Here is a 26,608-nt window from a genome sequence, read left to right on the forward strand (position 1 = left end):
AAAAATTCTATTCTTAATACTCTATTAAAGGATGGTGATTAAACACATGTATTTACCTTCATTCCATTCCTAAACCCCACTAACATGACAATAAAGTTTTTTTTCAAAGACATGCATCTCAATGGCAAACAAAACAGAAGAGCCACAATATTTTGAAAGCTGTATAGAAGGACAACTATGGTAAATGACTAAGACCTGCAAAAGCTGAACCCTAAAACAGGAAGAAAAGCCTAGAAAGAACCTAGGTTGCCTAGCATGTCTGATGACCAGCAGAGAGACTGGTGTGGCTGCAGTACAGTAGTCCATGAAGACAGTCACAGGAGATAAAGAGCAAGACATAAGAGGTCAGGGAAAGCACGTAGATCCTTTTAAGCCATCGTAAGACATTGGTTTTTACCCTCGGTAAAGTGAGGGGCCACTGGAGGACTTTGAACCAAAAAGTAACATGATCTGGCTTAAGTTTTAAAAGGATTACTCTGGCTGCTTCATTAAGAAGAGATGATACTGGGAGGAGGGATTGGGATGAGGTGGAAATAGATCATTTAGGAAGCTATTGTAACCCTAGCCAAAATAGCTCAGTTGGGAGAGCGTTAGACTAACAGATCTAAAGATCCCTGGTTTGATCCTGGGGATGCTGCTATAGCCCTAGGAAGCTATTGTATTAATCTGGAAGAAATAGAATGAGGGCTTAGATCAAGATGGTGTCAATAGAGATTGAAATAAGTGGTTGAATTCTACATATACTCTGATGGTAGAGCCATCAGGATTTTCTGTAGGACTGGATGCAAAGTAAGAGAGAAAGGCGTTGAGAATTACCACTCTCCAGCCCCAGTTTTGGCTTGAGCAACTGGAAGGAAAGAGTTGCTTTTGACCAAGGTAAGGAGATGATGGGTGGGGGTAGGTTTGGGAGGGACCATGAGCCGTTTAGTTATGGATGTTAAGTTTGAGCTGTTTATCAAACAACCAAGTGGACGTGTTGAGCCAGCAGTAGCATATTCCAGCCTGGAACTCGAGAGAGTGGATGAGTCCAAACGTAAGAATCTGGGAGTCATGATATGGGGATTGAGGGCAGATGGGCATTGAGTGCAGAGGGAGATCAGGTGTACACGAGGGGAGTCCTGGGGCTCTTCAGTACTGAGAGGTCTGGGAGGAGAGATGCAACCATAAAGGAACCTGGAAGGGGCAGCCCGTGATGTGGAGGGAAGAGTCAGGGGAATGTGGTACCTGGAAGCTAAGTGAGTAGAGTGTTTCCAAGAAGAGGAAGAGCTCAGCCATGCCAGATAAGGACTGAGAAACTGAATTTGGTCATGTGGAGGTCATTGGTAACCTTGGCAAAAATCAGCTCTGTGGAGGGAAAAGACTGATCAGAATAAGTTTAAGAGAGAGAGAGAGGGAAGAGAGAGATTGGACGGAGCAAGTACCATTCTGTTGAGACTTGCTATACGTGGGAGCCGAGAAACCAGGTGGTACCCAGAGAAGAAAGGGTTAAAGGCTTTTTTGTCTGTGTCATTTTCTCCATCTTGTAAACAACATATTTGTGTGCTGATAAAATGGTTCAGTAGAGTGGGGAAGCACTGAAGATGGAGGAAGGTTGGGAGAATCTGAGTTCACGACCAAGAGTAAATTAGAGACGATGGGATCTCATATACAGGTGGGAAGGCTGGCCCGAGATAGGATGCGAGACAACTCATCTTTAGTAAGAGGAGGAAGGCAGCTTTTTAGGGGGGTTCAGGGCTTGGAGCAGTTCCCTCCTGACTGTCTCAATTTTCTCAGTGAGGTCGGAAGCAAAGTCAGTACCTGTATTTGACAGAGAATACAGGGAAGGACATGACCTTGCTTTGAGGAGAAAGACAAGGGTGTGAAGCTGATATTTAAAAGAGAGGGAGGGTGAATGACAGGAAGCCCAAGGACTGACCTGAGATTGGGGACGAGGGACTTAAAAGGAGCTCAGTCAGCACAGGGCTGTGATGTTTCCCAGCCACTCAGGCAGCAGCAGGTGGGGAAGTGCATTTAAACAGGAGTGTAGGGTGTAGATTTGCCAAATGATTCAGACAAAACAAGAAAGGGGAAAGTATTGGGGGTTCATGCCAGGTAGTGAATACTATGTTTGACCATGGAGTTCAAGCTTGGTTCAAGCTTCAAGAAGGGAGGACAACAACAGGGTGAAGGACAGTGAAAATGTGTGAGGGCACAGGATGATAAAGAACTAAATATTCATCTTCATAGTGGGAAAACAACAGACGATACCTAAAACAGAAAATAGACAATGAAATGACAGCATAGCATGATACTTAGAAAGGTAGATGCAAACACAAAACAAGCTAGAAGAGTTGAAAGTTGTTGCTCTGGAGCATGAGAAATTGGGCCATACGACTTACAGAGTTACTTGATTTTTTAGGAAAAAAACTATGTGCACACACAACTTTAGTAAAAAATAAACCAAAGAATATCATTCTCTAGTGAGGGATTATGAGGAACTAGGATTTAAAGAAATGTATAAGAAATGATCAAATTCAAACTACCACCATAATTAAATATCTGCTCCTTATGGAAATACATTTTAACAAGTATGTTGATCAAAAAAATGACAGTCTCCTCAGATTTGCTCACAAAAAAATTTGAAATTCTGCTTCTCTAAGTGCACAAAGGTGCATGTACAAGGATATTTATTTTAGCATTGTTTATAATAGCTAATGATCAAGAACATCCTGAAATGATCAAACATACCGGATTGGTGGAATAATTTATATCTATTCAACCAATAAAATACCATAAAATGATATATATATATATACATATATATATTTCATATGGAAAGTTATCTATGCTACGTGTTGAATGAAAAAGAAGGTTATACTATAACACTATATGAGGGGAGTATCTAGAAAAATATATGACAACATTTTTATAATGGTCACTAGCTAATGTTATTATCAGAGATTTGTTTACATTTTTATTTGTATATTTCATTTTTTTCTACATTAAACATGTATGTCTTACGTAACAAAGAAGCATTTTTTAAAACTTCTTCCTATAAATGTAATCCATAATCTCAGGGGAAATAAATGCTTTTAGGAATTTCACTGTAACTGGAGAAATGGAGACAAGGTTACCTGATTAATGGCTCCCAGCATCTCAGCCCTACTGGCCACTCGTACTGTGCACTGGCTAAGAAATGTGATACTCTTCTCCAGCTTCTTAATTATTTCCTGGGCCTGGTTGTCATCTTCACACAGAGGTGTTAAAGACTGCACAAAGAGCAGAGTGTTAAAAGATATCCAACACAAGCATTCAGCAAGTGATTCTAACACTGACCATATAGCAAATGTGGAAGACAGTTCAATCTCAATTATCTTGGTGGAGGATGAAAAGCAGCAAAGACCAATAATGAATGATATCAAAATATTCATGTCTTTGTTGCCTAACAGGTAGGTATGTGCAGGTGATCACAAACCTTTTATGTCTATTCTTGATCCCCTCTTACTTTACACTTCCCAAACTTGCCACTTCCTCATGTGCATTCATATCTTTCAATTAATAAGATAAGCCTTTTACCATCAACTAATATGGTAAAGAGATTAATGCCCATGAATGAACTGGATGTATCATTTGAGGAACACAAGTTGGAATTTTCAGAAATGGTAAAGAGATTATGGTAATGGTAAAGAGATTATGCTTATAAATGAATTGGATATATCATTTGAGGAAGATAAGTTGGAATTTTGAGAAAAGTAACCAAACATACTGGAATTAGAAATGTTGTGACTACTACACTTGCTCTTCCATGGATGGTAAGGTATGCCTGGGCTGGCTAGGTGAGTAAGCATTCATTGCCTTATGAATATTCCTCCCAATCCAGTGTCCTTTGTACAAGATGGTGCCCTTCATGATGAAGAACCATCCTTCTGGGGGGAGGGGGAAAAAAGGGCATTTATTGAAACCTTAAAATCTGTACCCCCATAATATGCGAAAATAAAAAAAATAAATAATAAAAAAAAAAGAACCATCCTTCTAACTAGGGTAGAGACAGAAGTAAGAGAACAGAAGATTTGGAAGCAAACAAGACTTTGCACATCGCTCATTAGCTGTACGATTGTTAGTGAATTCCTAAGACTCACCCAAACCTAAAACACCATAAATTTTAAGAGGTACCATTATTTTGTATATCATTAAGAAAAAAAAAGTTTTACCTATAAAACCATTAGGCACCACTGATTGTAAATTGTACTGTAATTCTAGAAATGTTAAAATGTCAATGTTTTCTTTTTCTTTTTCTTTTTCTTTTTTTTTTTTTTGAGACCGAGTCTCACTCTGTTGCCTGGGCTAGAGTGCCGTGGCATCAGCCTAGCTCACAGCAACCTCAAACTCCTGGGCTCAAGCAATCCTCCTGGCTCAGCCTCCTGAGTAGCTGGGACTACAGGCATGCACCACCATGCCTGGCTAATTTTTTATATATTTTTAGTTGGCCAATTAATTTCTATTTTTAGTAGAGACGGGGTCTCGCTCTTGGCTCAGGCTGGTCTTGAACTCCTGAGCTCAAACGATCCGCCCACCTTGGCCTCCCAGAGTGCTAGGATTACAGGCGTGAGCCACCACACCTGGCCTAAAATGTCAACTTTTTGATTTGCTGTTTCCTCATCAGTCAGGTGGAGACAATCACACCTTTCCAGGAATACTCTGATAGGGGAGGTAACAGATGTCAACTCCTTGTCACCGAGTTGGTGCTCAGTGAAAAGTAGCCACTTGTGAAACAGATGTGTATGGGTTGTTTTCAGTGAGTTGCTAACCAACTGGAATGGCAATTGTCAGACATGCAGCTTCTTACAGTGGTTTAAATAACCACCTCCACTTGGGAAGGGAAGAGCAGATGACCCTTGTTAACAAAACAGAATATGGTTAACCAAGCCTGAATCGTGAAGAAGTAGAAAATCTATAACTATAAAATCTATCTATAAAACTATAAAATCTATAACTAGTAAGACCTATAACTAGTACGGAGATTGGATCAGTAATCAAAAACCTCCCAACAAAGAAAAGCCCATGACTAAATGGCTTCACTGGGGAATTCTACCAAACATTTAAAGAATCAATGCCAATCCTCTTAAAACTCTTCCAAAAAATTGAAGAAGAAACACGTCCGAGCTCATTCTATGAGGCCTACATTACCTTAATGCCAAGGCCAAACAAAGACATTACAAGAAAAGAAAACTACAGTTCAATATCTCTGATAAATATTGATATAAAAACCATAATATCCTGAATTAAAAAAAAAATTTAATTAAAAAAAAAAATCCTCGGGTCAGGCGTGGTGGCTCACGCCTGTAATCCTAGCACTCTGGGAGGCCAAGGAGGGAGGATCATTTGAGCTCAGGAGTTTGAGATAAGCCTGAGCAAGAGTGAGACCCTGTTTCTACTAAAAAAAAAAAAAAAATAGAATGAAATTAGCTGGACAACTATATATATATATATATTAGCCAGGCATGGTGGCACATACCTGTAGTCCCAGCTACTTGGGAGGCTGAGACAGGAGGATTGCTTGAGCCCAGGGGTCTGAGGTTGCTGTGAGCTAGGCTGATGCCATGGCACTCTAGCCCAGGCAACAGAGTAAGACTCTGTCTCAAAAAAAAAAAAAAATCCTCAACAAAATACTAGGTAAACTGAATTCAATAGCACATTAAAAGGATTATACATCATGAAAAAGTGGGATTTATTTCTAAACTGCAAGAATGGTTCCACACATGAAAATCAATCAATGTAATATATCATATTAATAAAAAGGAGGACAAAAATCACATGATTATCTCAACCCATGCAGAAAAAGCATGGGATAAGATTCAATACCCTTTCATGATTGGAAAAAAACACTTAAACTAGGAACAGAAGAAAATTACCTCAACACAACAAAAGTCATATATGAAAAACCTACAGAAAATATTATACTCCATGGTGAAAGACTGAAAGCTTTTCATTTAAGAAAGGAACAAGGAAAAGATGCCCACTCTCACCATTTCCATTCAATATAGTACTAGAAGTTCTAGTCAGAACAATTGGGCAAGAAAAGGAAAAAAAGGCATCTCCACATTGTAAAAGGAGTAAAATTATCTCTATTTGCAGATGACATGAACTTATATGTAGTAAACACTAAAAATTTCACAAAAAGTCTATTAGAATATACACATTCAACAAAATTGAAGGATACAAAATTAACACAAAAACTTACTCGTGTTTCTATACACTCAAAATTTTCAAAAAAGAAATTAAGAAAACAATTCCACTTACAATAGCATCAAAAAAGAATATTTAGAAATAAACCTAACCAAGGAGGTAAAAGACTTGTATACTGAAAACTACAAAACATTGCTGAAAGAAGTTAAAGACAACACAAATAAATGGAAAGATCTTATGTTCATGGATTCATAGACCTAATTTTGTTAAGATGTCCATACTACCCAAAGTGATCCACAGATTCAAGAAAATCTCTACCAGAATTCTAATGGCATTTTTTGAAGAAATAGAAAAATTTATCCTAAAATTCCTAGGGAATCTAGGAGGGATCCAACAGGACTAAGTTGGAGGACTCACACTTCCTGATTTCAAAACATATTACAAAGCTTCAGTAATTAAAATAGTATGGTACTGGCATAAAAACAAACATGTAAACCAGTGAAATAGAATAGACCATGCAGAAATAAACACTCAAATATAGAGTCAAATGATCTTTGACAAGGGTGCCAAGAATGTGCAATGGGGAAAGAATAGTCTCTTCAACAAAATGATGCTGAGAAAACTGGATATCCACATGCAAAAGAATGAAGTTGTACCCTTATACCACATACAAAAATTAACTCAAAATGGATTAGGTGCCTAAAAGTAAGACCCAAAACTTTAAAAATCCTAGAAGAAAACAGAGGGGGAAATCTTTGGAACATTGGATCTGGCAATGATTTTTAGATATGACATCAAAAGCACAAGCAATAAAAGTGAAAAATAGACAAAATGGAATATCAAACTTACAAGTTTTTGTGCAAAGAACCCAATTAACATAGTGAAAATTCAATCTACAAAATGGGAGTAAATATTTTCAAATCATATAACTGATAAGGGATTAATATATTAACTTTATAGAACAAAATATATAAAGAATTTCTACAACTCAAAACAAAATGCCAAATAACTCAATCAGAAAATAAACAAAGTACTCAAATAGATCTTTTTCCAAAGAAAATATACAAATGGCCAACAAACATATGAAAAGATGTACAACATCACTAATCATCAGAGAAATGCAAACCAAAACCACAATGAGATATCACCTCATACCCATTAGGATGGGATAAACTCAAATGAACAAAAAATGACAAGTGTTGGTGAGAATTTGGAGAAATTGAAACCTGTGCACTGTTGGTGGCAATGTAAAATGGTACAGCTGTTATGGAAAATATGGTGGTTCCTCAAAAAATTAAACACAGAATTACCATATGATCCAGCAATTTCCCTTCTGGGTACATATAAACTCATAAGAATTGAAAGCAGGGACTCCAAGAGATATTTGTACTCCCGTTTCTAACAGCACATTCACAATAGCCAATAAGTGGAAGCAACCCGAATGTCCATCAATGAACGAACAAATAAGCAAAATGTGGTACAGACATACAACACAGTATTATTTAGCCTTAAAAGGGGAATCTGTCACATGCTGTATGTGGATAAGCCTTGCAGACATTATGCTAAGTGAGATAAGCCAATTACAAAAGACAAATGCTGTATGAATCCACTTACATGAAGTCTCTAAAGCAGTTGAATTCATAAAAACAGTAGAATGGTGCTTATTAGGGACTAAGTTGAAAAGTGGGGAGTTAACAGGTATAGAGTTTCAGTTTCAGAAGATGAAAAGTTCTGGAGTTCTGTTTTGCAGCAATGCAAATAAATTTACACTACTAAACTATGCACTTAAAAAATGGTTAAGATAGTAAATTTTGTCATATTTTTATCACAATAAAAATAACAAAATATAGTTTCTCAATTTTAATTTTCTTTATCCAAAATTAAATCTCTCAATTTTCCAATCTACCTCTAAATTTATGAAAACCTCATAATATCGAAGGATTAACAGTAGTTGTCGCACTTCTATGTACCCTCATTCTTCTCTCAGTACCTTACAGCAGGCTTGCGTATCACCTAACAAGACTGAATCAGTCACCATTCTCTTCCCTCAGTTAATCATAAATGGAAATAGATTTCTTTTTCTTTTATTGTTTTTTTGACACAAAGTCTTGCTCTGTTGCCCAGGCTAGAGTGCCGTGGCATCAGCCTAGCTTACAGCAGCCTCAAACTCCTGGGCTCAAGCAATCCTTCTGCCTCACCCTCCCGAGTAGCTGGGACTACAGGCATGCACCACCATGCCCGGCTAATTTTTTATACATATTTCTATTTTTTAGTAGACACGCAGTCTCGCTCTTGCTCAGGCTGGTTTCAAACTCCTGACCTTGAGCAATCCACTCACCTCCACCTCCCAGAGTGCTAGGAGTACAAGTGTTAGTCACCACGCCCAGCCAGCCTATGAGATTCTATAAACAGTATGTTATTAAGATGGACAGTTCATCCACAAATTTTTCAAAAAATTTTTTGAGACTTAGTCTTGCTCTGTTGGCTGAGCTAGAGTGCGATGGCATCAGCTCACAGCAACCTCAGACTCTTGGGTTCAAACAATCCTCCTGCCTCAGCCTCCCAGAGTGCTAGGATTACAGACATGAGCCACGATTTCTGGCTAATATTTTCTATTTATGGTAGAGACAGGGTCTTGCTCTTGCTCAGGCTAGTCTCAAACTCCTGACCTTAAGCGATCCTCCCGCCTCGGCCTCTCAGAGTGCTGGGATTACAGGCGTGAGCCACTGTGCCCAGCCTGGAAATAGATTTCTGATTCTCTTCTGCAAGGCTTTAAATGGGTATCTCCTCTATTGCTCAGTTTTCTGAATGATCACTTTTCTGCCTGAAATCTATTTGAACATCCAGACAGAAGGCAGATGACTCATACAACATTTTAAAGGACATTTTGTTATTTTATTGCTGATATTCTCCTAATAGTGAAACTTGTATTTCAGCCTGATCCTGAATTCTCTCTGTTAGTTCACATGAGTCAGGCAGGGCTTGGTAGCTGGTATCGGTGTGGGTCGTACACACAAACTCATAGATCATCACACAAAAACATTATTAAAAATATAACCAAATGTTTAGACTCCTAAATGTTCTGATTCTCACCTCTAATAGCTTTAGACAGTTAGTAATTTCTTTCTTCAAATTGTCTTCTGCCAAGTCCCGGGATCTCTCTTCAAGTTTCACTCTTTTCTCCAACGTAAACCAGTCGCACTTAAATCCCAAAGATAACCTGAGAAATTCTGCCTGTTGTCAAAATGATGTGAGGCAGAGGAGAGACAATTAGATGGGGTCAGGTATTTCAGCTTAATTCCAGATGATACAGAGGCATTTCTTTCTCCTCCCAGCGACACAAAACTGGCATGCGCAGGCTTCCTCTGCACTTAGTGACTGCCAAGCTGAACAGACTCCAGGCGTATGAGAGCTTGTGCAAAAGTACAGAGCAACTGCAGCATGTGAGTCTGAAACACTTCTTTTTCTTTTTAAAAGAAAAACACAGGTGCTTTAAAACTCACCTCCACCTCCTTCTCATTAGCAGAAGTGCTGTGGGATAAGACAAAGAACTTATTCAAACATAATCCAACTGAAAAGGGAAACATGTTAACATGTTATGTGAAAGAAGCACTTACTTGTCACTTTGTCTAAAGTTAACTGATTTCACAGTAGTTACAGGAAGAGGAGAAACAGCGGTGTCTATTAAAAGACAGTAAAATGTTATTTGGTTAAGAAGGCTTAACATTTAAAAGCAGTAACAATGTTTCATATTTCATCCCATATTGTTGTGTTTTGTCTCCACTAACCAAAGCAATAATAACAGTAGTAGCAATAATACTAGTAACAATAACAGCAACAATAAACATGGCAACAAGCACACACTTATTATATGCCAGCCCCAGCACAAAGCTCTTTACACGTACCATGATTTTCTTTGAGAACTTTATAAAGAACAATATATTAGTTATTATGTAAATAACTTAGGATTTAAGGTTGAACAAACTTGGTTTAAATCTGAGCTTTAGCCTTGACTTCAGCACTATACAACTCATCCATGTAACAAGAACACTTTCACCCCCTAATATTTTGAAATAAAAATCATAGATAAATAAATCTGAGCTTTGTTTGATTCTTACAGCTATCTGGTCTTGAACAAGCCACAACCTCATGAAGCCATCTACAAAATAAGGCCGATATTATTTTTACATAGTAGCGAACTTTCATAAGAACTTTGGTGCCAGTCACTTTTCTAAGTGCCTCGTGCATAGTAACTTCTTCAATCCTCACTGCAAACCTTCTGCGGTAGATACCATTCCTGTCCACATTTTATAAGGCTAAACAACTGAATCACAGTTTGCTTACCTCACACAGTACCTGGAGGACTAAATAAAACTATGCACATAAATAATTTAGCCTAGGATTTAGCATCTAGTATATTCCCAATAAAGTGTACTTTTTTTTTTTAACTCATCATTTCCATTTTGCAGATGAGAAAACTGAGACTTAAGACTAAGTAGTGTCCAGGATCACAGAGCTATTCAGAGACTGACTCAGTCTAGAGTCTAGAAGAATCTGAAGTCTGAACTGTATCCACTATTCCTTCTTAATGGAGGTAGGCTGAGAAGGGAAGCACATTGGCACTTATTCTGTAAATGTTGGCCAACTTACTTTTAGATGTAGTACTAAAAAAGAACTTGAAGTAGAACTTAGAATTTACCACCAACGTTGCTTGGTTCTTAGTTCACAACAGACACTAGTTATTACAAGTTTTCTGGGAACAAACAGCCAGTGAAATGTAAATGTGACCTTTAAAAAATGGTCCAGATGGAATCAAGAATTGGTCCTATTGGCTGATCTTATCCAGAGATGTGGAATTTGTCGGTGGCATGTCGTCACTCAAAAATTCCACTCACAAACATATCAGCGGGGGACAAAAGTCCCCATGGGGGCTGAGAGAGAACATTGCTTACCTCCTGAAGCACATTCTTTTTTATGTTCTTCTATTGTCTCTGGTTCCTCTTTGGCTTCCTGAAATCATAAAGAGATTTTATTGCCGCACAGAGAATAGAAATCCCTCACAACCAATCATTTCCCAACTTCCTGCCCTTTCCTAACCCTACTCTGTCGAAAACCTTTTATAGTAATACAAGGAACTGTACTGAGGGTTAAGAAGAAAAGGAGACTGGTTCAGGCCAGGCACGGTGGCTCATGCCTGTAATCCTAGCACTCTGGCAGACTGAGGCAGGAGGATCCCTTAAAGTCAGGAGTTCGAAACCAGCCTGAGCAAGAATGAGACCCCATCTCTACTAAAAATAGAAAAAATTAGCTGAGCATGGTGGCACATGCCTGTAGTCCCAGCTACTTGGGAGGCTGAGACAGAAGGATCGCTTGAGCCCAGGAGTTTGAGGTTGCTGTGAGCTAGGCTGATGCCACGACACTCTAGCCCAGGCAACAGAGCAAGACTCTGTCCTCCCCAAAAAAAGAAAGAAAGAAAAGAAGAAGAAAACAAGACTGGTTCAAAGGGGGATTCCAAGCTAGTCAAGGCAAAATGGACATAAATATATGAAAAGCTGCCAACGTGACACAAGTTACAACAATGCAAACTAGGACTAATTACAAAATAAATGAGATACAGATAAATAAGGGCTCTAAATAAGAAAAGCAGCACCATGGCTTGAATAGCACAGTGAGTCTCTGCAGACAAGGGACATGCTGGAGTGTGGTGGAGAGGTAGGATTGGATGGATGAAGAGGAATGGTGAGGGTGATATAGGGATAGCACATGTGGCTTTCTAGATGGGTTTTTGGAGTAATTGGCAAAGACAGCTGCTAAGACTGGGTCATGCTAGGCTTTTACTTTATATGAATATGTTTTAAGGTCACTGACCAACTGTCTTCTACAGGTATCTGTGTAACAAGCATCCCCATAATAACAGGGCTGTACTGTACTGCCTGGGCACACCTAATGGGAAAACTTCACGTATATAAGACATTTTAAAATAATAATTATTCAACATTCTGAGATTAATGGACAAATTTAGAAAATCAAAAAAAATTTCCATTAAAAACTAAGTCTAAAAAGACAACTTTCCTTGGTAGGGCCATTGATACATGTCATGTAATTTTTAGACAATTGAAACTAAGGTTTCAATAAAATGTAACAAATATAGTAGTACACACATACGACTGAATTGTTGCCACCAACATATAAATATCCACTAGTTATTTGAATCCTCCCCCCACTTGAATCCCATGACCTTTCCCAGCCATGGCATTTTCTTCTCGTGCCCTCCATAGCCACACTTCTGGGAGGAGTTGCCCATAGCTGCTGTTTCCAGTTCGTCTCCCATATGTGATCAATTAACTACTTCACCCTTTCATCCAGCACTCCAAGGAAAGTGCTCTCAACAGTTATCGGCGAACTCCCTGTTGCCAAATCCAACTGATAATTGTCAGTCTTTATCATACTTGACCTCACTGCAGTGTCTAAAACCATCTATTAATCCCTTCCTCCTCCCTATTCTCACGCTATTCTATTCATCCTGTAGGTTAAGCCACAAACCTGGGTGTCTCTACCTTTCCCACACCCCTGATACTTCACAACCTGCTGTGAATTCTGCCCCTTAAATACAACTCAAATTTGAGTCTCCTTTTCTCCACCGTCACTCAATTCATTGCCCTCATCGTGTCTGACTTATCGCCATGGTATCCTCACCAGTCCCACCCCCTCCATTACCACAATTTTCCAATCCATTATTTTGTTTTCCACTCTGTCACCCAGGCTGGAGAATCCATTATTTTTTTAAGTGTCTTTGTGCCTACGTTTTTTTGAGATGAGAAGGAACTTTTTCTCAGAAGCTTCTTTTATGAGAGACTAAAGGATTTTCTTCTGTTCACTTTTCACAAGGGGCACCCGTTTTAAGCACGTGTGCCAGCCCAGCCCGCACTACACTCTCCCTGCACCGTCAGCACTCTGCATCTCCAGGTCTCACCCCTACAGATTCAACCAACCCAGAATCGACAATGTGATCAGGTCTACGATGGTTCCGTCTGTAGCGAACACGTACAGACCTTTCTCGTCATTATTCCTTAACAGTATAGTATAATAACCATTTACATAGCATTTACATTGTATTAGGTAGTATAAGTAATCTAGAAATGATTTAAGTATACAAGAGGATGTGCGTGGGTTTATGTAAATATTACACCATTTTATAGAAGGGACTTGAGCATCTGCTGATTTTGGTATCCTCAGGGGTCCTGGAACCAATACCCTACGGAAACCAAGGGTCGACTCTACTTCACAGTACAGTCAAAGGATCATCCCAAATCACATGTCCAGTCATTCTGCTCCCTTCAGACTGAAATGCTGTAAAAACCTTATTGCCCAAATATAGCCATGCTATAACCACCTCTTAACTGGAGCTAGCTTGCATCTTGCATGGGTCTCTGTTTCTTGCAACCAGATGGGCCTAACTAGAAAAATGGTTATGCTTATACCCTGGGGGGAAAGCAATGGTAATATACCCACACAAAACTCCACACCCACGATGGAGGGACTAATAGATAAGACCCTTGAGGAATTGTGGAATTGGATCCATAGTCCATAAGTTACTCTTCAATAATTATTAATTCATACGATAATGAATTTTAATAATGAATGAAAATATGAGTCCTCATTAAGGAAAGAAATTTAACTCTTTTCTATGAACAGCAACCCTTATGATGTTTCTCAAGCTTTGCCATGCAACTACAGAACATTCAGCTTTACTTACATGGTACCTCCTCCATGACACCTTTTCTGGCCTTCCACCCCAAGCATTTTTTCTTTCGAATCACTAATCACACTCTAATTATTAATTAACTGTTTCTTCATCTGATTAGAATATATTATTAGGATAGATATCACTGTTTTATTCAACTTCAATGCATTCATTTATTTAAGCAGTCCTCTATTAAGATAGACGTAGCTTATTTCCAATAGAGCTTTGATGAAAAAATAAATGAATGAGCGAGTGAATGAATGAATGAATGAATGAAAGAAAAATCAAGGTGAAGCCAGAAGGTCCTAGTTCTGACTCTATTATGTGATCTTGGACAAGTCACAAAAACACTTTCGCCTCAACTTCCTTGTCTATAAAATATTGATGTAATTAAATTCTATCAACCTCATGATAGTTTGAAATGACAAAATAATATTAATACTTTTAAGAGTACTTTGCAAACTTAAAGAGACAGTTCTACCATTGTAATATATTATTACTTTTAGTGTTAGCGTGCATGTATTTTCTTACCATAGTTAATACGGTTTTATCCTTATTCGTAGAGTCCTGGGATGCGATATTCTCATGAGCTGGACTTGTGCCTATGGGAAAAAGGAAACACACAAAACATTTGTGGGGGAGCAGTGAAGAGGAAGAGAGGAAGAAACAGTGAGGGTGGCAATATATCAGACCAGCAAGTGGCAAAGGCATTATTAGCATGTGAGAAAAATTACGTACTACAAAAAATATATACATTGAAGCTCTGACTCGAGGGAGGAGGGGAGGCAAGGGCAATGCATGTAACCTTAACGTTTGTACCCCCATAATGTGCTGAAATAAAATAAATAAAAAGTAAAAACACAGACGTGCCCATTGACTCAGAATTGGGATGGAGCAGGTAAGGTCCACAAGGAAGGTAAAACCATAAAAGATTTCTTAAAAGAAATGAACATCTGTCTAAATGACTTTCAAAGAGTAGAATTTTAAAAAAAAATCTTTTTTAGGCTGCTGCTGCTTTTTTTAATCAAACACATTACTAGTATAATAACAGAAAACGGATGAAGGAAGGAGGAACAGTGAGTAGCTTCATAGCTTTTTTTATAGCTTGACAAACAGATTTTCTTTAAAAATTACATAGGCAAGGCTGATAACAAAGTATGACATCCTTCTAAAACAACATGGTATCATCTTCCTACATAAAATTCATCACACTAAGAAGAAAAGATGCACTTCTAACTTGTGCCATTCCTTTTTGTCATTGTCCGTTCTTTTTGTGTACTTTATTTGTACCGGAATGCACCCGATAATTATTCTCCTTTCCACTTGGCCCACTGTCCTGCACTTAATCCACTGCAGGCACAAAGCTCAGCAGTTCCAGAAAGGCTTTATTTCTAGGAAAAAATATTTAAAGGATGTATATTTTTAAAATTTGTATGGTAAAAGAACAAAATGGTAACCAGTTTCTTAGGAGATATATCATTTTTCTGTATGGAAATTTCAGTTTAGTTTTTCTGTTGATTTTAAGACAGCAGATTCATATGGTTCATAAATCAGAAAGCATAAAATACATTATAGGGGAAATTTCCTCTTCCTTCCACGTCTGCTGGAAATCTAGTTTATCTCCCAGTAGACAATGTTACTAATTTTTGTCTAGTCTTCCACTGTTGTATGAATAAAAATTTTTTGTATTTTTTTCACAAAATTTTACATGCTATATATATAACATTCTGTACTTTTTTTCAAGAAACAATAGTCCCTTCATATGATTCAAAGAATAAAGTCTCCTTACACAAGTTTGGGTTTGGGGTTTTTTGTTTTTGTTTTCCTAGAGATAGGGTCTTGCTCTGTTACTCAAGCTGGAGTGTAGTGGTGTGATCATAGTTCACTATAACTTCCAACTCCTGGCCTCAAGCAATCATCCTACCTGAGCCCTCCCACAGTGCTGAGCTTATAGGCATCAGCCACCATACAAAGTCCCCTTATATATGTTTTGTGCCTGCATATTAGTATTCAGTTACACGGATATGCCAAAATAGAATCTTCCATTGATAGATAACTTGTTTCTAAGTTATTACAGACAATGCTGCAATAAATAAGCTTACACATGTCATTTTGGATGTGTGTACATTTATCTATAAGATCAATTTTATCACAGCAGAGGATATGTATATTTAACATTTTGATAGATATTAGAGAATTTCCGTCCATATTATAGTAGTCCCTCCCTATCTGAGGTTTTGCTTTCCATGGTTTCAGTTACCTGTGGTCAACCATGGTCTAAAAATATTTAATATTAATTATTAATACATATAAGATATTTTGAGAGACAGATAAAGCAAGGCTACATACATATAACTGTTATTACAATATATTGTTAGACTTGTTCTATTATTATTAATCTCTTAATGTGCCTAATTACTAAATTAAATTTATCATATGTATGTATATATAGGAAAAAACAGGACATGTAGGGTTCGGTACTATCCACAGTTTCAGGATTCCACTAGGTGTCTTGGAATGTAGACCCTGTCGATAACGGGGGCCCTAGTGTAGTTACAAAAATTTACACCCTCTACAATAATTTCCCTTTTCCCTTACAGCTTTACCAACAGTATTTAATCAAGTTTTTGCATCTTTGTCCATATAACAGGTGAAAAATGGTAACTTGGTGCAGTTTTAATTAAAAACATTTCCTTATTAAATATAAGGTGGAGTTTAAAGAAAGATGTTCTTCAATTAACCCATGACACGTGTTCCACTTCTGCAATTTTACGGCTACTCTAATTTAGCACCAATATCTCAAATTTAAATCTAGAGTTCAAACAACAGAATGGATTTTCCTTGGCTGATCTTTCTGGGTTTTGGTAGAAATTGGAGTTTATTCCTCCCTTAAGTGTCAGTTTTATATAATGGTGTCTCACTGGGAATGGTGGAGAACAACTACTTTGTTTTCAAAGTCAAGTAGCAGAAAAGGATGTAACATGTCACCTGGTTAATTCTCCTGCCTCCTGAGTGGACCATTACTAACTGGTCCATCCCTCTAACCTGATAGATTCTGATTCTAAGAGTTTCCTAAGCAAGCAATGTCATGTCTATGCCACAGTCGAAACCCAGTTATGTCCAGTCAATCCTGGCCATAGGAAACATTTCAGTTGCATTACAATATACTGTAATTTTTGCTCTATCTACAGAATTGGAAAAAAAAATTGGTAACGTCCTCATACATGAGGGCCATGGCTACCTCTTTGACATCTTTTCTCTAGACTATACGAATTATTTTATAAAAATTAATATTAAATAACATTATTGAGCTACTGAGGATAGTTACTCCAATAGCTTACAGGCTTGCTCCATCTTTTAGAGTGGAAACTACACTTACACCCTTCAACAGCTTACCTTGGGTCTCCATCACGGTAGACGCAGCCTCCTCTTTCTTACAGAGTGATTGACCGTCAAGATCACTAGAAGCCACATTCAAAATTTCTGATCCAGAATCTATCAACAGGAAGAAACCAACAGCGTGAATACTATGCAAAGAGAGTATTTGCCTATCTTCTTCTCATTTGCACATGCTCAGCAAGTCACAGAACATCAGGCTTAAATTATAATACCGTGTTTCCCCCAAAATAAGACCTACCCATAAAATAAGCCCTAGCAGGATTTCTAAGCATTTGCACAATATAAGAATATAAGCCCAGGCTGGGCTCCATGACTCACGCCTGTAATCCTAGCTCTCTGGAAGGCCGAGGCGGACGGATCGTTTGAGCTCAGGAGCTCGAAACCAACCTGAGCAAGAGCAAGACCCTGTCTCTACTATAAATAGAAAGGAATTAATTGGCCAACTAATATATATAGAAAAAAAATTAGCCAGGCATGGTGGTGCATGCCTGTAGTCCCAGCTACTTGGGAGGCTGAGGCAGGAGGCTTACTTGAGCCCAGGAGTTTGAGGTTGCTGTGAGCTAGGCTGATGCCACGGCACTCACTCTAGCCTGGGCAACAAAGTGAGACTCTGTCTCAAAAAAAAAAAAAAAAAAAAAAGAATATAAACCCTACCCCAAAAATAAGACCTAGTGATGGGTGTGGCTACGCAGCGTATCTCCACAACCCATGCATTTCGTCGTGGAGCAGTAAAGAAGATGAGCAGCCCTTCTCATCTGCCCCATCGTGACAGCCTCTATCCCAGAGGTGACCCAAAAGCTGCAGGCAGCCCCACCAACAAGGTGGGCTCCCCCTGTCAGGTCCCGGCCATCCTGTGCTTGCTGCAAGCTGGGGGTTTGAGGGGAAAATAACACATCCCCTGAAAATAAGCCCTAGGGTGTCTTCTTGAGGAAAAATAAATGTAAGACCCTGTGTTATTTTCGGGGAAACATGGTACTAACACTCCTTTTGTCTCTCTTTTCCAAGTCCACTCACCACTGGAAGTTACAGTACTGTCTGTCGATGAAGTGCCTCCAGGTGATGGTAGTATGGGATGTTCCCTGCCAAAAGGACAGAAGAAATATTTTGGAACGTCAGATCCAGGAATTCTCCTAAAAGCCAACTAAATATGCACACAAATTCACACGCACAGCAAAAACAGGCAAACCTGGACTGCTGCAGGCTCTCAGCATGCAAGTGTTCAACACCATTCTCCTAAAGGAAAAAGAAAGGAGATATAAGTTCAACAATTTGACATTTTCTATTCCAGAGAGATGGTTTTAAGCAAACATTTTCATACAGTTTTAAATTAACACACATTTGCCTTGCTCTTTTGGAGAGGATATGGGAATGAGATGATATATCATAGTGATATACATACTTCCTCAAAGCCACACTTACAAAAAAAAAAATCCAATACTAAGCATATTTGCAAGCCTGATGTTTAAGGAAAACCTGATAAATTCTTGGGCAAAACAAATTCTAAACTCAAAGGGCAGATAGAGTTTATTTCATAAATATAAGTCAAGGTATCTTCAAGCAGAACGTTCTACATGGGCATAAAACAACATTTCTATTTATTATTTATTCATATATTACTCAACCTAAAACTTTTGACCTGGTGGTTTAAAAATTATTCTCAGTATTCTTGCTAGACTAGAATTTTAAACTTAATCCATATCTATCTCCATAATCTGAGGGATTACATCTAAGTCAGCACCTATTACTTGGTGCTCAGAAAGAGCTTTTAACAAAATTGTGGTCCCAGCCTGCCAGCACTAGTGTTTGAAAGTCATACATGAATCTCTTAATTTCTACCAGGAATTCCTGATTTGGGGGGAACTTTAGGTATTAAGTTTGTTCGTTTTTTTCTCTTTTCAAAAAAATACAGTGGGAACATAGTTTCTGTTCTAATAATAAGCTTTTCGAATATATTATTTTAACTATTATTTGCTTAGTTAAGAAAATAAATTAAAATTTAATAAATTAAAACTGAAATAATTTAGGCATATAAAACCTACACAGACAATATGAAAATGAAGACATTTCAATCCTCAATAATCAAACATAGAACTTATTAACTGCCACAACCCAAAAGGTGTCTATGGAAGGATTGTATATGTCACAGAGAGTATTTAAAATCTGTCCAAGAAAATATCTACCTTAGTCACAGAACAGTAAAGGTTTAGCAAGGGTGTGCAGAACTTGTAGTCACCCAGTCCAATAATAGCAGCTTACATCTGTTTAGCACATTAAAGTTCACAAAAGTGAATTCACAAAATTCACATGAAAGTGTCACCTCATTTAATTCTTCCAACAATCTTAGCAGTGAGTTTTAGTGAGAAAAGATTTACTTACTGCAGGCAACGAAATTAGGCCAGTGAATAAAGTAATTTTACCAAGAACATTCAGAATGTTGGAGCCAGTCTTCAATCACAGATCGAACTAAATAGAGTGTTCTCTCCATTGTAAACGAAACTAATTTTCACATATCCCAACCCAGGCTACTGGAGAAGAAAAGACTTCCCAATCGTGGCTTAGACTGGTAGATGTTTTACATATAAACTTTTACAATGTTTAGAAAAATCCACAATTGAATTTGCAAAGCAAGAATTCATACCTATCTTCCTATAGACCAATTGCGTTCTTCAACCTTCTCTCTTATTTCATCTATGCTTTAAATGGCTTTGCATCAGACCATGTGTGACTGAAGCTCCTCATGACACCAATTTAATTTAACTCAACAAACTTTTGTCAAAAATCTGCTTTGTGCCAGGAACAGTGACAAGGCTAGAGACATACAAAAACACAGTCCTTGTCCTGGAAGATCCCGTAGGGCAGTCAGGGCGGGAAGTGTATAACACAAATACTACTTTATAATTTATAAGCTGCATTCCACAGAGAAAAGTAATATACACAGCACAAAATTAACAGAGTGGGTGCTGAATCAAGTTTTAAAGAGAAATTGTACCTTATAACCTGTAGGCAGTTAACTGATGATGGCACTGTCTTTAAAATGTTTAAATAAATTATATCAGTCATTTTTATATGTTTATGTAAATATACTCCAATATGTATATAAGAAATGAAGCTATAAAAATTGGAGAAAATTAAATATCCCTCACTTTTATTGAATATCAATACTTCATATACAATAAAAAGAATGATTTCTTAATAAAAAGCCCATTTTAACATTCTATAATATATATTTAAAACTGTCGCTATATGCAGCCTGAAATAACACTTATTCTTGCACTATAACTAAAAAGCTAATTTTGTCAGAAAAGACTTCATCTTTTACCTATCTGGGTCATGGATACTCATATTTGAGTTTAAGAGATAGGAAAGAGAATATAGTTCTTATTTCCTGTTGTATTAAATTAGTCTCCAAGATAAGGAAAATGGAGCACAGCACTTTCACAAAGGTTGTTTTAAAAAGTCTAATTACAGCGGGGTGCCGTGGCTCACGCCTGTAATCCTAGCACTCTGGGAGGCCAAGGTGGGCGGATTGCTCAAGGTCAGGAGTTTGAAACCAGCCTGAGCAAGAGCGAGACCCCATCTCCACTAAAAATAGAAAGAAATAAATTTGCCAACTAAAAACACATATAGAAAAAATTAGCCAGGCATGGTGGTGCATGCCTGTAGTCCCAGCTACTTAGGAGGCTGAGGCAGAAGGATTGCTTGAGCCCAGGAGTTTGAGGTTGCTGTGAGCTAGGCTGATGCCAGGGCACTCACTCTAGCCTGGGCAACAAAGTGAGACTCTGTCTCAAAAAAAAAAAAAAAAAAAAAAAAGTCTAGCCGGGCGCGGTGGCTCACGCCTGTAATCCTAGCACTTTGGGAGGCCGAGGCGGGCGGATCGCTCAAGGTCAGGAGTTCGAAACCAGCCTGAGCGAGACCCCGTCTCTACCAAAAATAGAAAGAAACTAATTGACCAACTAAAAGTATATATACAAAAAAAAAAAAATTAGCCGGGCATGGTGGCACATGCCTGTAGTCCCAGCTACTCGGGAGGCTGAGGCAGAAGGATCGCTGAGCCCAGGAGTTTGAGGTTGCTGTGAGCCAGGCTGACGCCACGGCACTCACTCTAGCCTGGGCAACAAAGTGAGACTCTGTCTCAAAAAAAAAAAAAAAGTCTAATTACTATTTAAAGTCAAAATAATAAATACAGCAAAAATACAGCTTGCCTCCCTAACATTACAAATGAGTCTCATTTGCCCTAATGCTCTGCGTGAGACCTTTTGTCCTATACCTTATATGTGAGATATTTTAGTTAGAAGCCTTTTGATAAATATAAAATATTTATTGATTAAACAAATAATTCTGTGATTTTAGAGAAATCACATATATCTAGAAATCATATCTTACTACATTGTTCTGGAACAGTTGCAAGGTAATCAATTGGATATTATTCCTAAATCATTAATCTTTATATATCTCAGTGATCAGAATATAACCCAATATACAACATATTCTAAATTTTCATAAATTTGGTCTAACATTTTTTTCCTTCTTGTAAGAATAACCAGAGTAAAGAAGGAAATGATTTTTTTAAATGTAGTTTTAAAGTTAGGGTTACAGTGAATGAAAGTTGCAGATACAGCCCCTCAAGGGGTAGAGGGAACTCAGCAGAAATTTTCCACTGTCATGCTCTTTCCCTCCAGCTCCAAAAGTTGCCCCTATTCAAGTCAGCATCCCAGGTTCACAGAAGAACCTAACCCCCACACACCAATTGCAAGATCCGGACAGATCATGAAAAAGATAATCTACTAGATATATTTTAAAACCAAGGAAAATCAAGAAATTAAGAGCGTGGAGAGGAAAGTTCAGATGATAGATTTACTTACATGTATAAGATTGGCTCAAGTCAATGACTGTAGCACCTGCCGATAGCATAGAGCAGGAAGAATGCTCTTCCTGTCCAAGCTATTCAAATATTAACCTGCATGACATTTACATAAAAAATCCAGCCCATTTGCTTTTGACAGTAAGAGTCTAACATAGGGTGGGGTAGCCAAGGTACTCATGGAAAAAATGAGACAGATTCTCCCATGGGCTGGGTCAGCAAATGCAGGGCCACACACATGCGGCAGTATTATTTCAATATCTAGATAGAAAAAATATGAAGAACAATAAGAAACAACTTTTAAGATACTAGTAATGGCAATTAATTGGCCTAGATAATCCCCCAAGATTACTTTATCTTTTCTCTTCTATATAAAATGCTACTTAAATTTATAGATGTTATGATCTGAAATCCTTCTACTAAAACATTTATGTGACTGGTATAATTTTTGCTATTGGATCTATTTTAGACAACTAATGCTAGTGCAATAAATTAATGTGATTTTTCTGGGAACAAAAGAAAAATTGACCAAAGAGTCTGTATAGACTTACTTCAGACTTGACTCAGGGTCCATTAAAATTTCTGAAAAGAGGAAGAATGTTAAGACGAACTTTCTAAAAGATTAGAACTACTGGAACCTAAACAAAACTACGTTTGCTTATAGGTTTTTTTTTTTTTTTCCATTTCTAAATAAAAGTACACCACACCCTCAGATCTACGGGACACACCCACCACTTTGAGGATCATTTATAATACAGTTATCAGTCAACTTCTACACGTCCCAGTTTTGCAACTGGCAATGTTATTTATTCTCCAAGGTTATTAATGCTTCTCCCACACAGAACTTGGAAGAACAGGACAGACAACGGCCAGAAAATCTTCTGAGATATTTTTAAATTGATCCTGTTCTTGGCCTCAATAAATCACCTCCTCCCAGTGATAGTGTATCTTAGACAAAAACATGTAATAACATGAAAGAAAACTCAAAGGCAGGCAAGACACAATATTTAGTGTATGTGATTTTTTTTTGTTTTTGAACAAAGGAAAAATAGAGAAATTCATGCCCAGGTCTCTGTCCTATTGCAAAGTATCCTCTCAGCTTCACACCCTGTTGATAATTCTGATTCAGGGTGACAGTAACAGTTAATTTTTTTGAGTGTTTACTATGATCCAGATATTTCATATATGTTACAAAGTATCTCAGTGGCGTGAGACTGAGACTGAAGTAAAGTAGAGGAATCAGTTTTATTGTCACAGAATTTTCATGGAGCTTCTTTTTTTTTTTTGAGACAGAGTCTCACTCTGTTGCCCAGGATAGAGTGCCATGGTGTCAGCTTAGCTCAAAACAACCTCAAACTCCTGGGCTCAAGTGAGCCTCCTGCCTCAGCCTCCCGAGTAGCTGGGACTATAGGCATGTGCCACCATGCCTGGCTAATTTTATATATAAAATATATAAAATTAAATACATATTATATATAAAATATATAAAATTAAATATATAAAAAACATATATATACACATATATATTTTTTTTAAGTTGGCCAGTGAATTTCTTTCTATTTTTAGTAGAGAGGGGATCTCGCTCTTGCTCAGGCTGGTTTCGAACTCCTGACCTTGAGGGATCCTCCCGCCTCAGCCTCCCAGAGTGCTAGGATTACAGGAGTGAGCCACTGTGCCTGGCCTCATGGAGCTTCTTAATTCTTGGAGTATTTGGGGACACGAACAGGCACCTAAGCACATGTCCTGTTTTGCAAAGGCCCAGAGAGCCTTTGGTTGCTCTTCAGACTCAGTGGTGGGAACAGTGATTAAGAACAGGAAGACAGAGTAAGGAGGGACCACTAGCCCCTAGAGAGAAATTGCCAAGAGCACGGAGGAATTGAGGAAGCGGATGTAGCTGACGAAGGCAACAGTAACACTGGATTCGATGGGCAGCTATGCTCCTGACCACTGTGTCCACCAGCCCTGCTAGATTATCTACATGTCTTGAAAAGCAGAAGATAATTTTAACAACCACATCACAAGCAACCCACCCAACCCCACTGTGGGACCCCTTTCTAAAAGTGCTGGGCTGGGCTCGGTGGCTCACGCCCGTAATCCTAGCTCTCTGGGAGGCCGAGGCGGACGGATTGCTCGAGGTCAGGAGTTCAAAACCAGCCTGAGCGAGAGCGAGACCCCGTCTCTACTAGAAATAGAAAGAAATTAATTGGCCAACTAATTTATATAGAAAAATATTAGCCGGGCATGGTGGCGCATGCCTGTAGTCCCAGCTACTCGGGAGGCTGAGGCAGCAGGATCACTTGAGCCCAGGAGTTTGAGGTTGCTGTGAGCTAGGCTGATGCCACGGCACTCACTCTAGCCCAGGCAACAGAGCGAGACTCTGTCTCAAATAAATAAATGAATGAATGAATGAATGAATGAATGAATGAATGAATGAATGAATGAATGTGCTGGAACAAGAAGCGAGAGTCGCCTCTCCACTAAGCAGGCAAGGGAGATCCTCGGAGGCCCACACACAGAGTGAGGAGGTTGGCAGCATGCAGTGAGCAGAAGGACTGCAGAGATGTGGGCAGGGAAACCAACTTCTTTGCCCCTCAATTTCTCAAGACGTTAAGTGTCTACCTAGAACCTGCTAATTGGTGAGGCCCGAAGAGCATGGTGGCATATTAGGTATGCACCTCTGCAGATTCTTGAAAATGTAGGGAAGGGACTCCAAGAAAAAGAAAGGCCTTCTTACTCATCAGCAAGAAGGGAAACGACATTGTGAGGCAGTATCTTTCCTTTAAATATGACCTACTTGGTTTGTTTCCATGAACTGGTTAGGCCAGAACTTAGCTGTGCGTGTATGCCTGTGTGCGCTTGCGTGCGTGTGTGTGTGTGTGTGTGTAAATGTACATACATACGTACATTTGAATTCTCAAAAGAACTCTGCAAAGTAATATCTCTATTTCATGGGGGACAAATTCAGACAAGTTAGGCCATTTGTCCAAGTTCACACGCCTAATGAGTAATAGAGCCAGGTTTTTTTTTTCCCTTTTGAGACAGAGTCTTGTTCTGCTGCCCAGGGTAGAGTGCAACGGCATCAGCCTGGCTCACAGCAACCTCAAACTCCTGGGCTCAAGCGATCCTCCTGCCTCAGCCTCCTGAGTAGCTGGGACTATAGGCATGCGACACCATGCCCACCTAATTTTTCTATTTTCAGTAGAGACAGGGTCTTGTTCTTGCTCAAGCTGGTCTCAAACTCCTCACCTCAAGCAATCCTCCTGCCTCCCAGAGTGCTAGGATTATACACGTGAGCCACTGCACCTGGCTTAGAGCCCGCCTTAAGCCTAGGTCTACTTGACTCCAAAGCCTATACCATGTGACTAAAAATTCTAAAAAATTACTAGGAAAATTTTCATATAAATACACAAGCAGACAGAACAGAAAAATTAATCCTTATATATCCATCACACACATTCAATAATTCTTAACCTGCAACTAATCTTGTTTCAAGCCCTCTTACCCACTAAGCCTACCCCTGCATTGCTTTGAAGCAAATCCCAGATACTGTAACATTTCATCCATAAATATTTGACTATGAATCTCTAAAAGATAAAAAATAATTTATCTGGAAATAATTTATTTCCTTCTTTCCAAGCTATACCAGAAGATCCCAAATAAACTAAGTCATTAGGTCAATAAAGAAGTTTCCTAAAGAATGTCCCAAAATGGGCTCCAAATTATTTTACTATGAGATGTTCTATTTGAGACATTCCTCTTAGAGTCCTTTGCTCTCTCAAAGACCCTTTTAAAAATACTGATGTTCATTGTTCTCTTACATTGTGCATTCTGATAAAGATGCCAGAATACAGCTTCTGCTGTGAATGTGGAGAAGGAAAAGAAGGTAAATCCTGCACTTAGGAGCTCCAGGCCAAAGAAAGGAGACAGAAAGCAGTAAATTAATTAAGTGCCTCGCTGTCAATGTTTTAAATAGACCCTGTGGTGAGTCAAAATAAACAAAGAGACATTCAACAAACATTATCAGGCACTACTGTCTATAAACCTATACAGGGTGCTAGATGCATATTTGTTAGTGGCCAAATAAAGGAATCCTCTGGCGAGCTGATCTAATATAGGAGTAAATACAAGAAAATGAATAACTATGCTGCAACCAGAATATAAGCGACAGAGAAGGGAGGCCAAAGAGTTATTGGAGTCTCAGAGAAAGGAATGAAGTTAGTTTTTTCCTGAGTGGGATAGTTGAGACATGAGGAAACTGAGGCTTAAAACCATGAGACTTTTCCAGACTTTTCCAGAGTTCACACAAAGGGCCAACCCTGGGAAACACCTGATCCCCCCCTGTCTGTTACGATTTCCACATCAAGAAGGGCTAGAGATGCCTGACTGGCAACATTTTATGCTACCACAAGAAAAGCTTTATTGGTTTTTGAAATGCGCCT

At 38.5% G+C, this 26,608-nt stretch overlaps 1 protein-coding gene across 4 annotated transcripts in view; it reads right to left on the minus strand.

Moving 5' to 3' along the window:
* Positions 1-26,608, minus strand: part of IRAG2 (inositol 1,4,5-triphosphate receptor associated 2) — a 97,694-nt gene that overhangs the window by 8,355 nt on the left and 62,731 nt on the right. For all 4 annotated transcript variants that reach the window (XM_076007558.1, XM_076007559.1, XM_076007561.1 and 1 more), the window contains 9 exons: positions 18,495-18,541; positions 18,323-18,387; positions 17,306-17,404; positions 14,441-14,511; positions 11,118-11,175; positions 9,783-9,846; positions 9,669-9,696; positions 9,259-9,399; positions 3,114-3,248 (listed from right to left, as the gene is read on the minus strand). In XM_076007558.1, the coding sequence (XP_075863673.1) occupies positions 3,114-3,248; positions 9,259-9,399; positions 9,669-9,696; positions 9,783-9,846; positions 11,118-11,175; positions 14,441-14,511; positions 17,306-17,404; positions 18,323-18,387; positions 18,495-18,541 (708 nt within the window). The remainder of the gene's footprint in view (positions 1-3,113; positions 3,249-9,258; positions 9,400-9,668; positions 9,697-9,782; positions 9,847-11,117; positions 11,176-14,440; positions 14,512-17,305; positions 17,405-18,322; positions 18,388-18,494; positions 18,542-26,608) is intronic.

The sequence above is a fragment of the Microcebus murinus genome, chromosome 10 (genome assembly GCF_040939455.1).
Source record: "Microcebus murinus isolate Inina chromosome 10, M.murinus_Inina_mat1.0, whole genome shotgun sequence".
NCBI lineage: Eukaryota > Metazoa > Chordata > Mammalia > Primates > Cheirogaleidae > Microcebus > Microcebus murinus.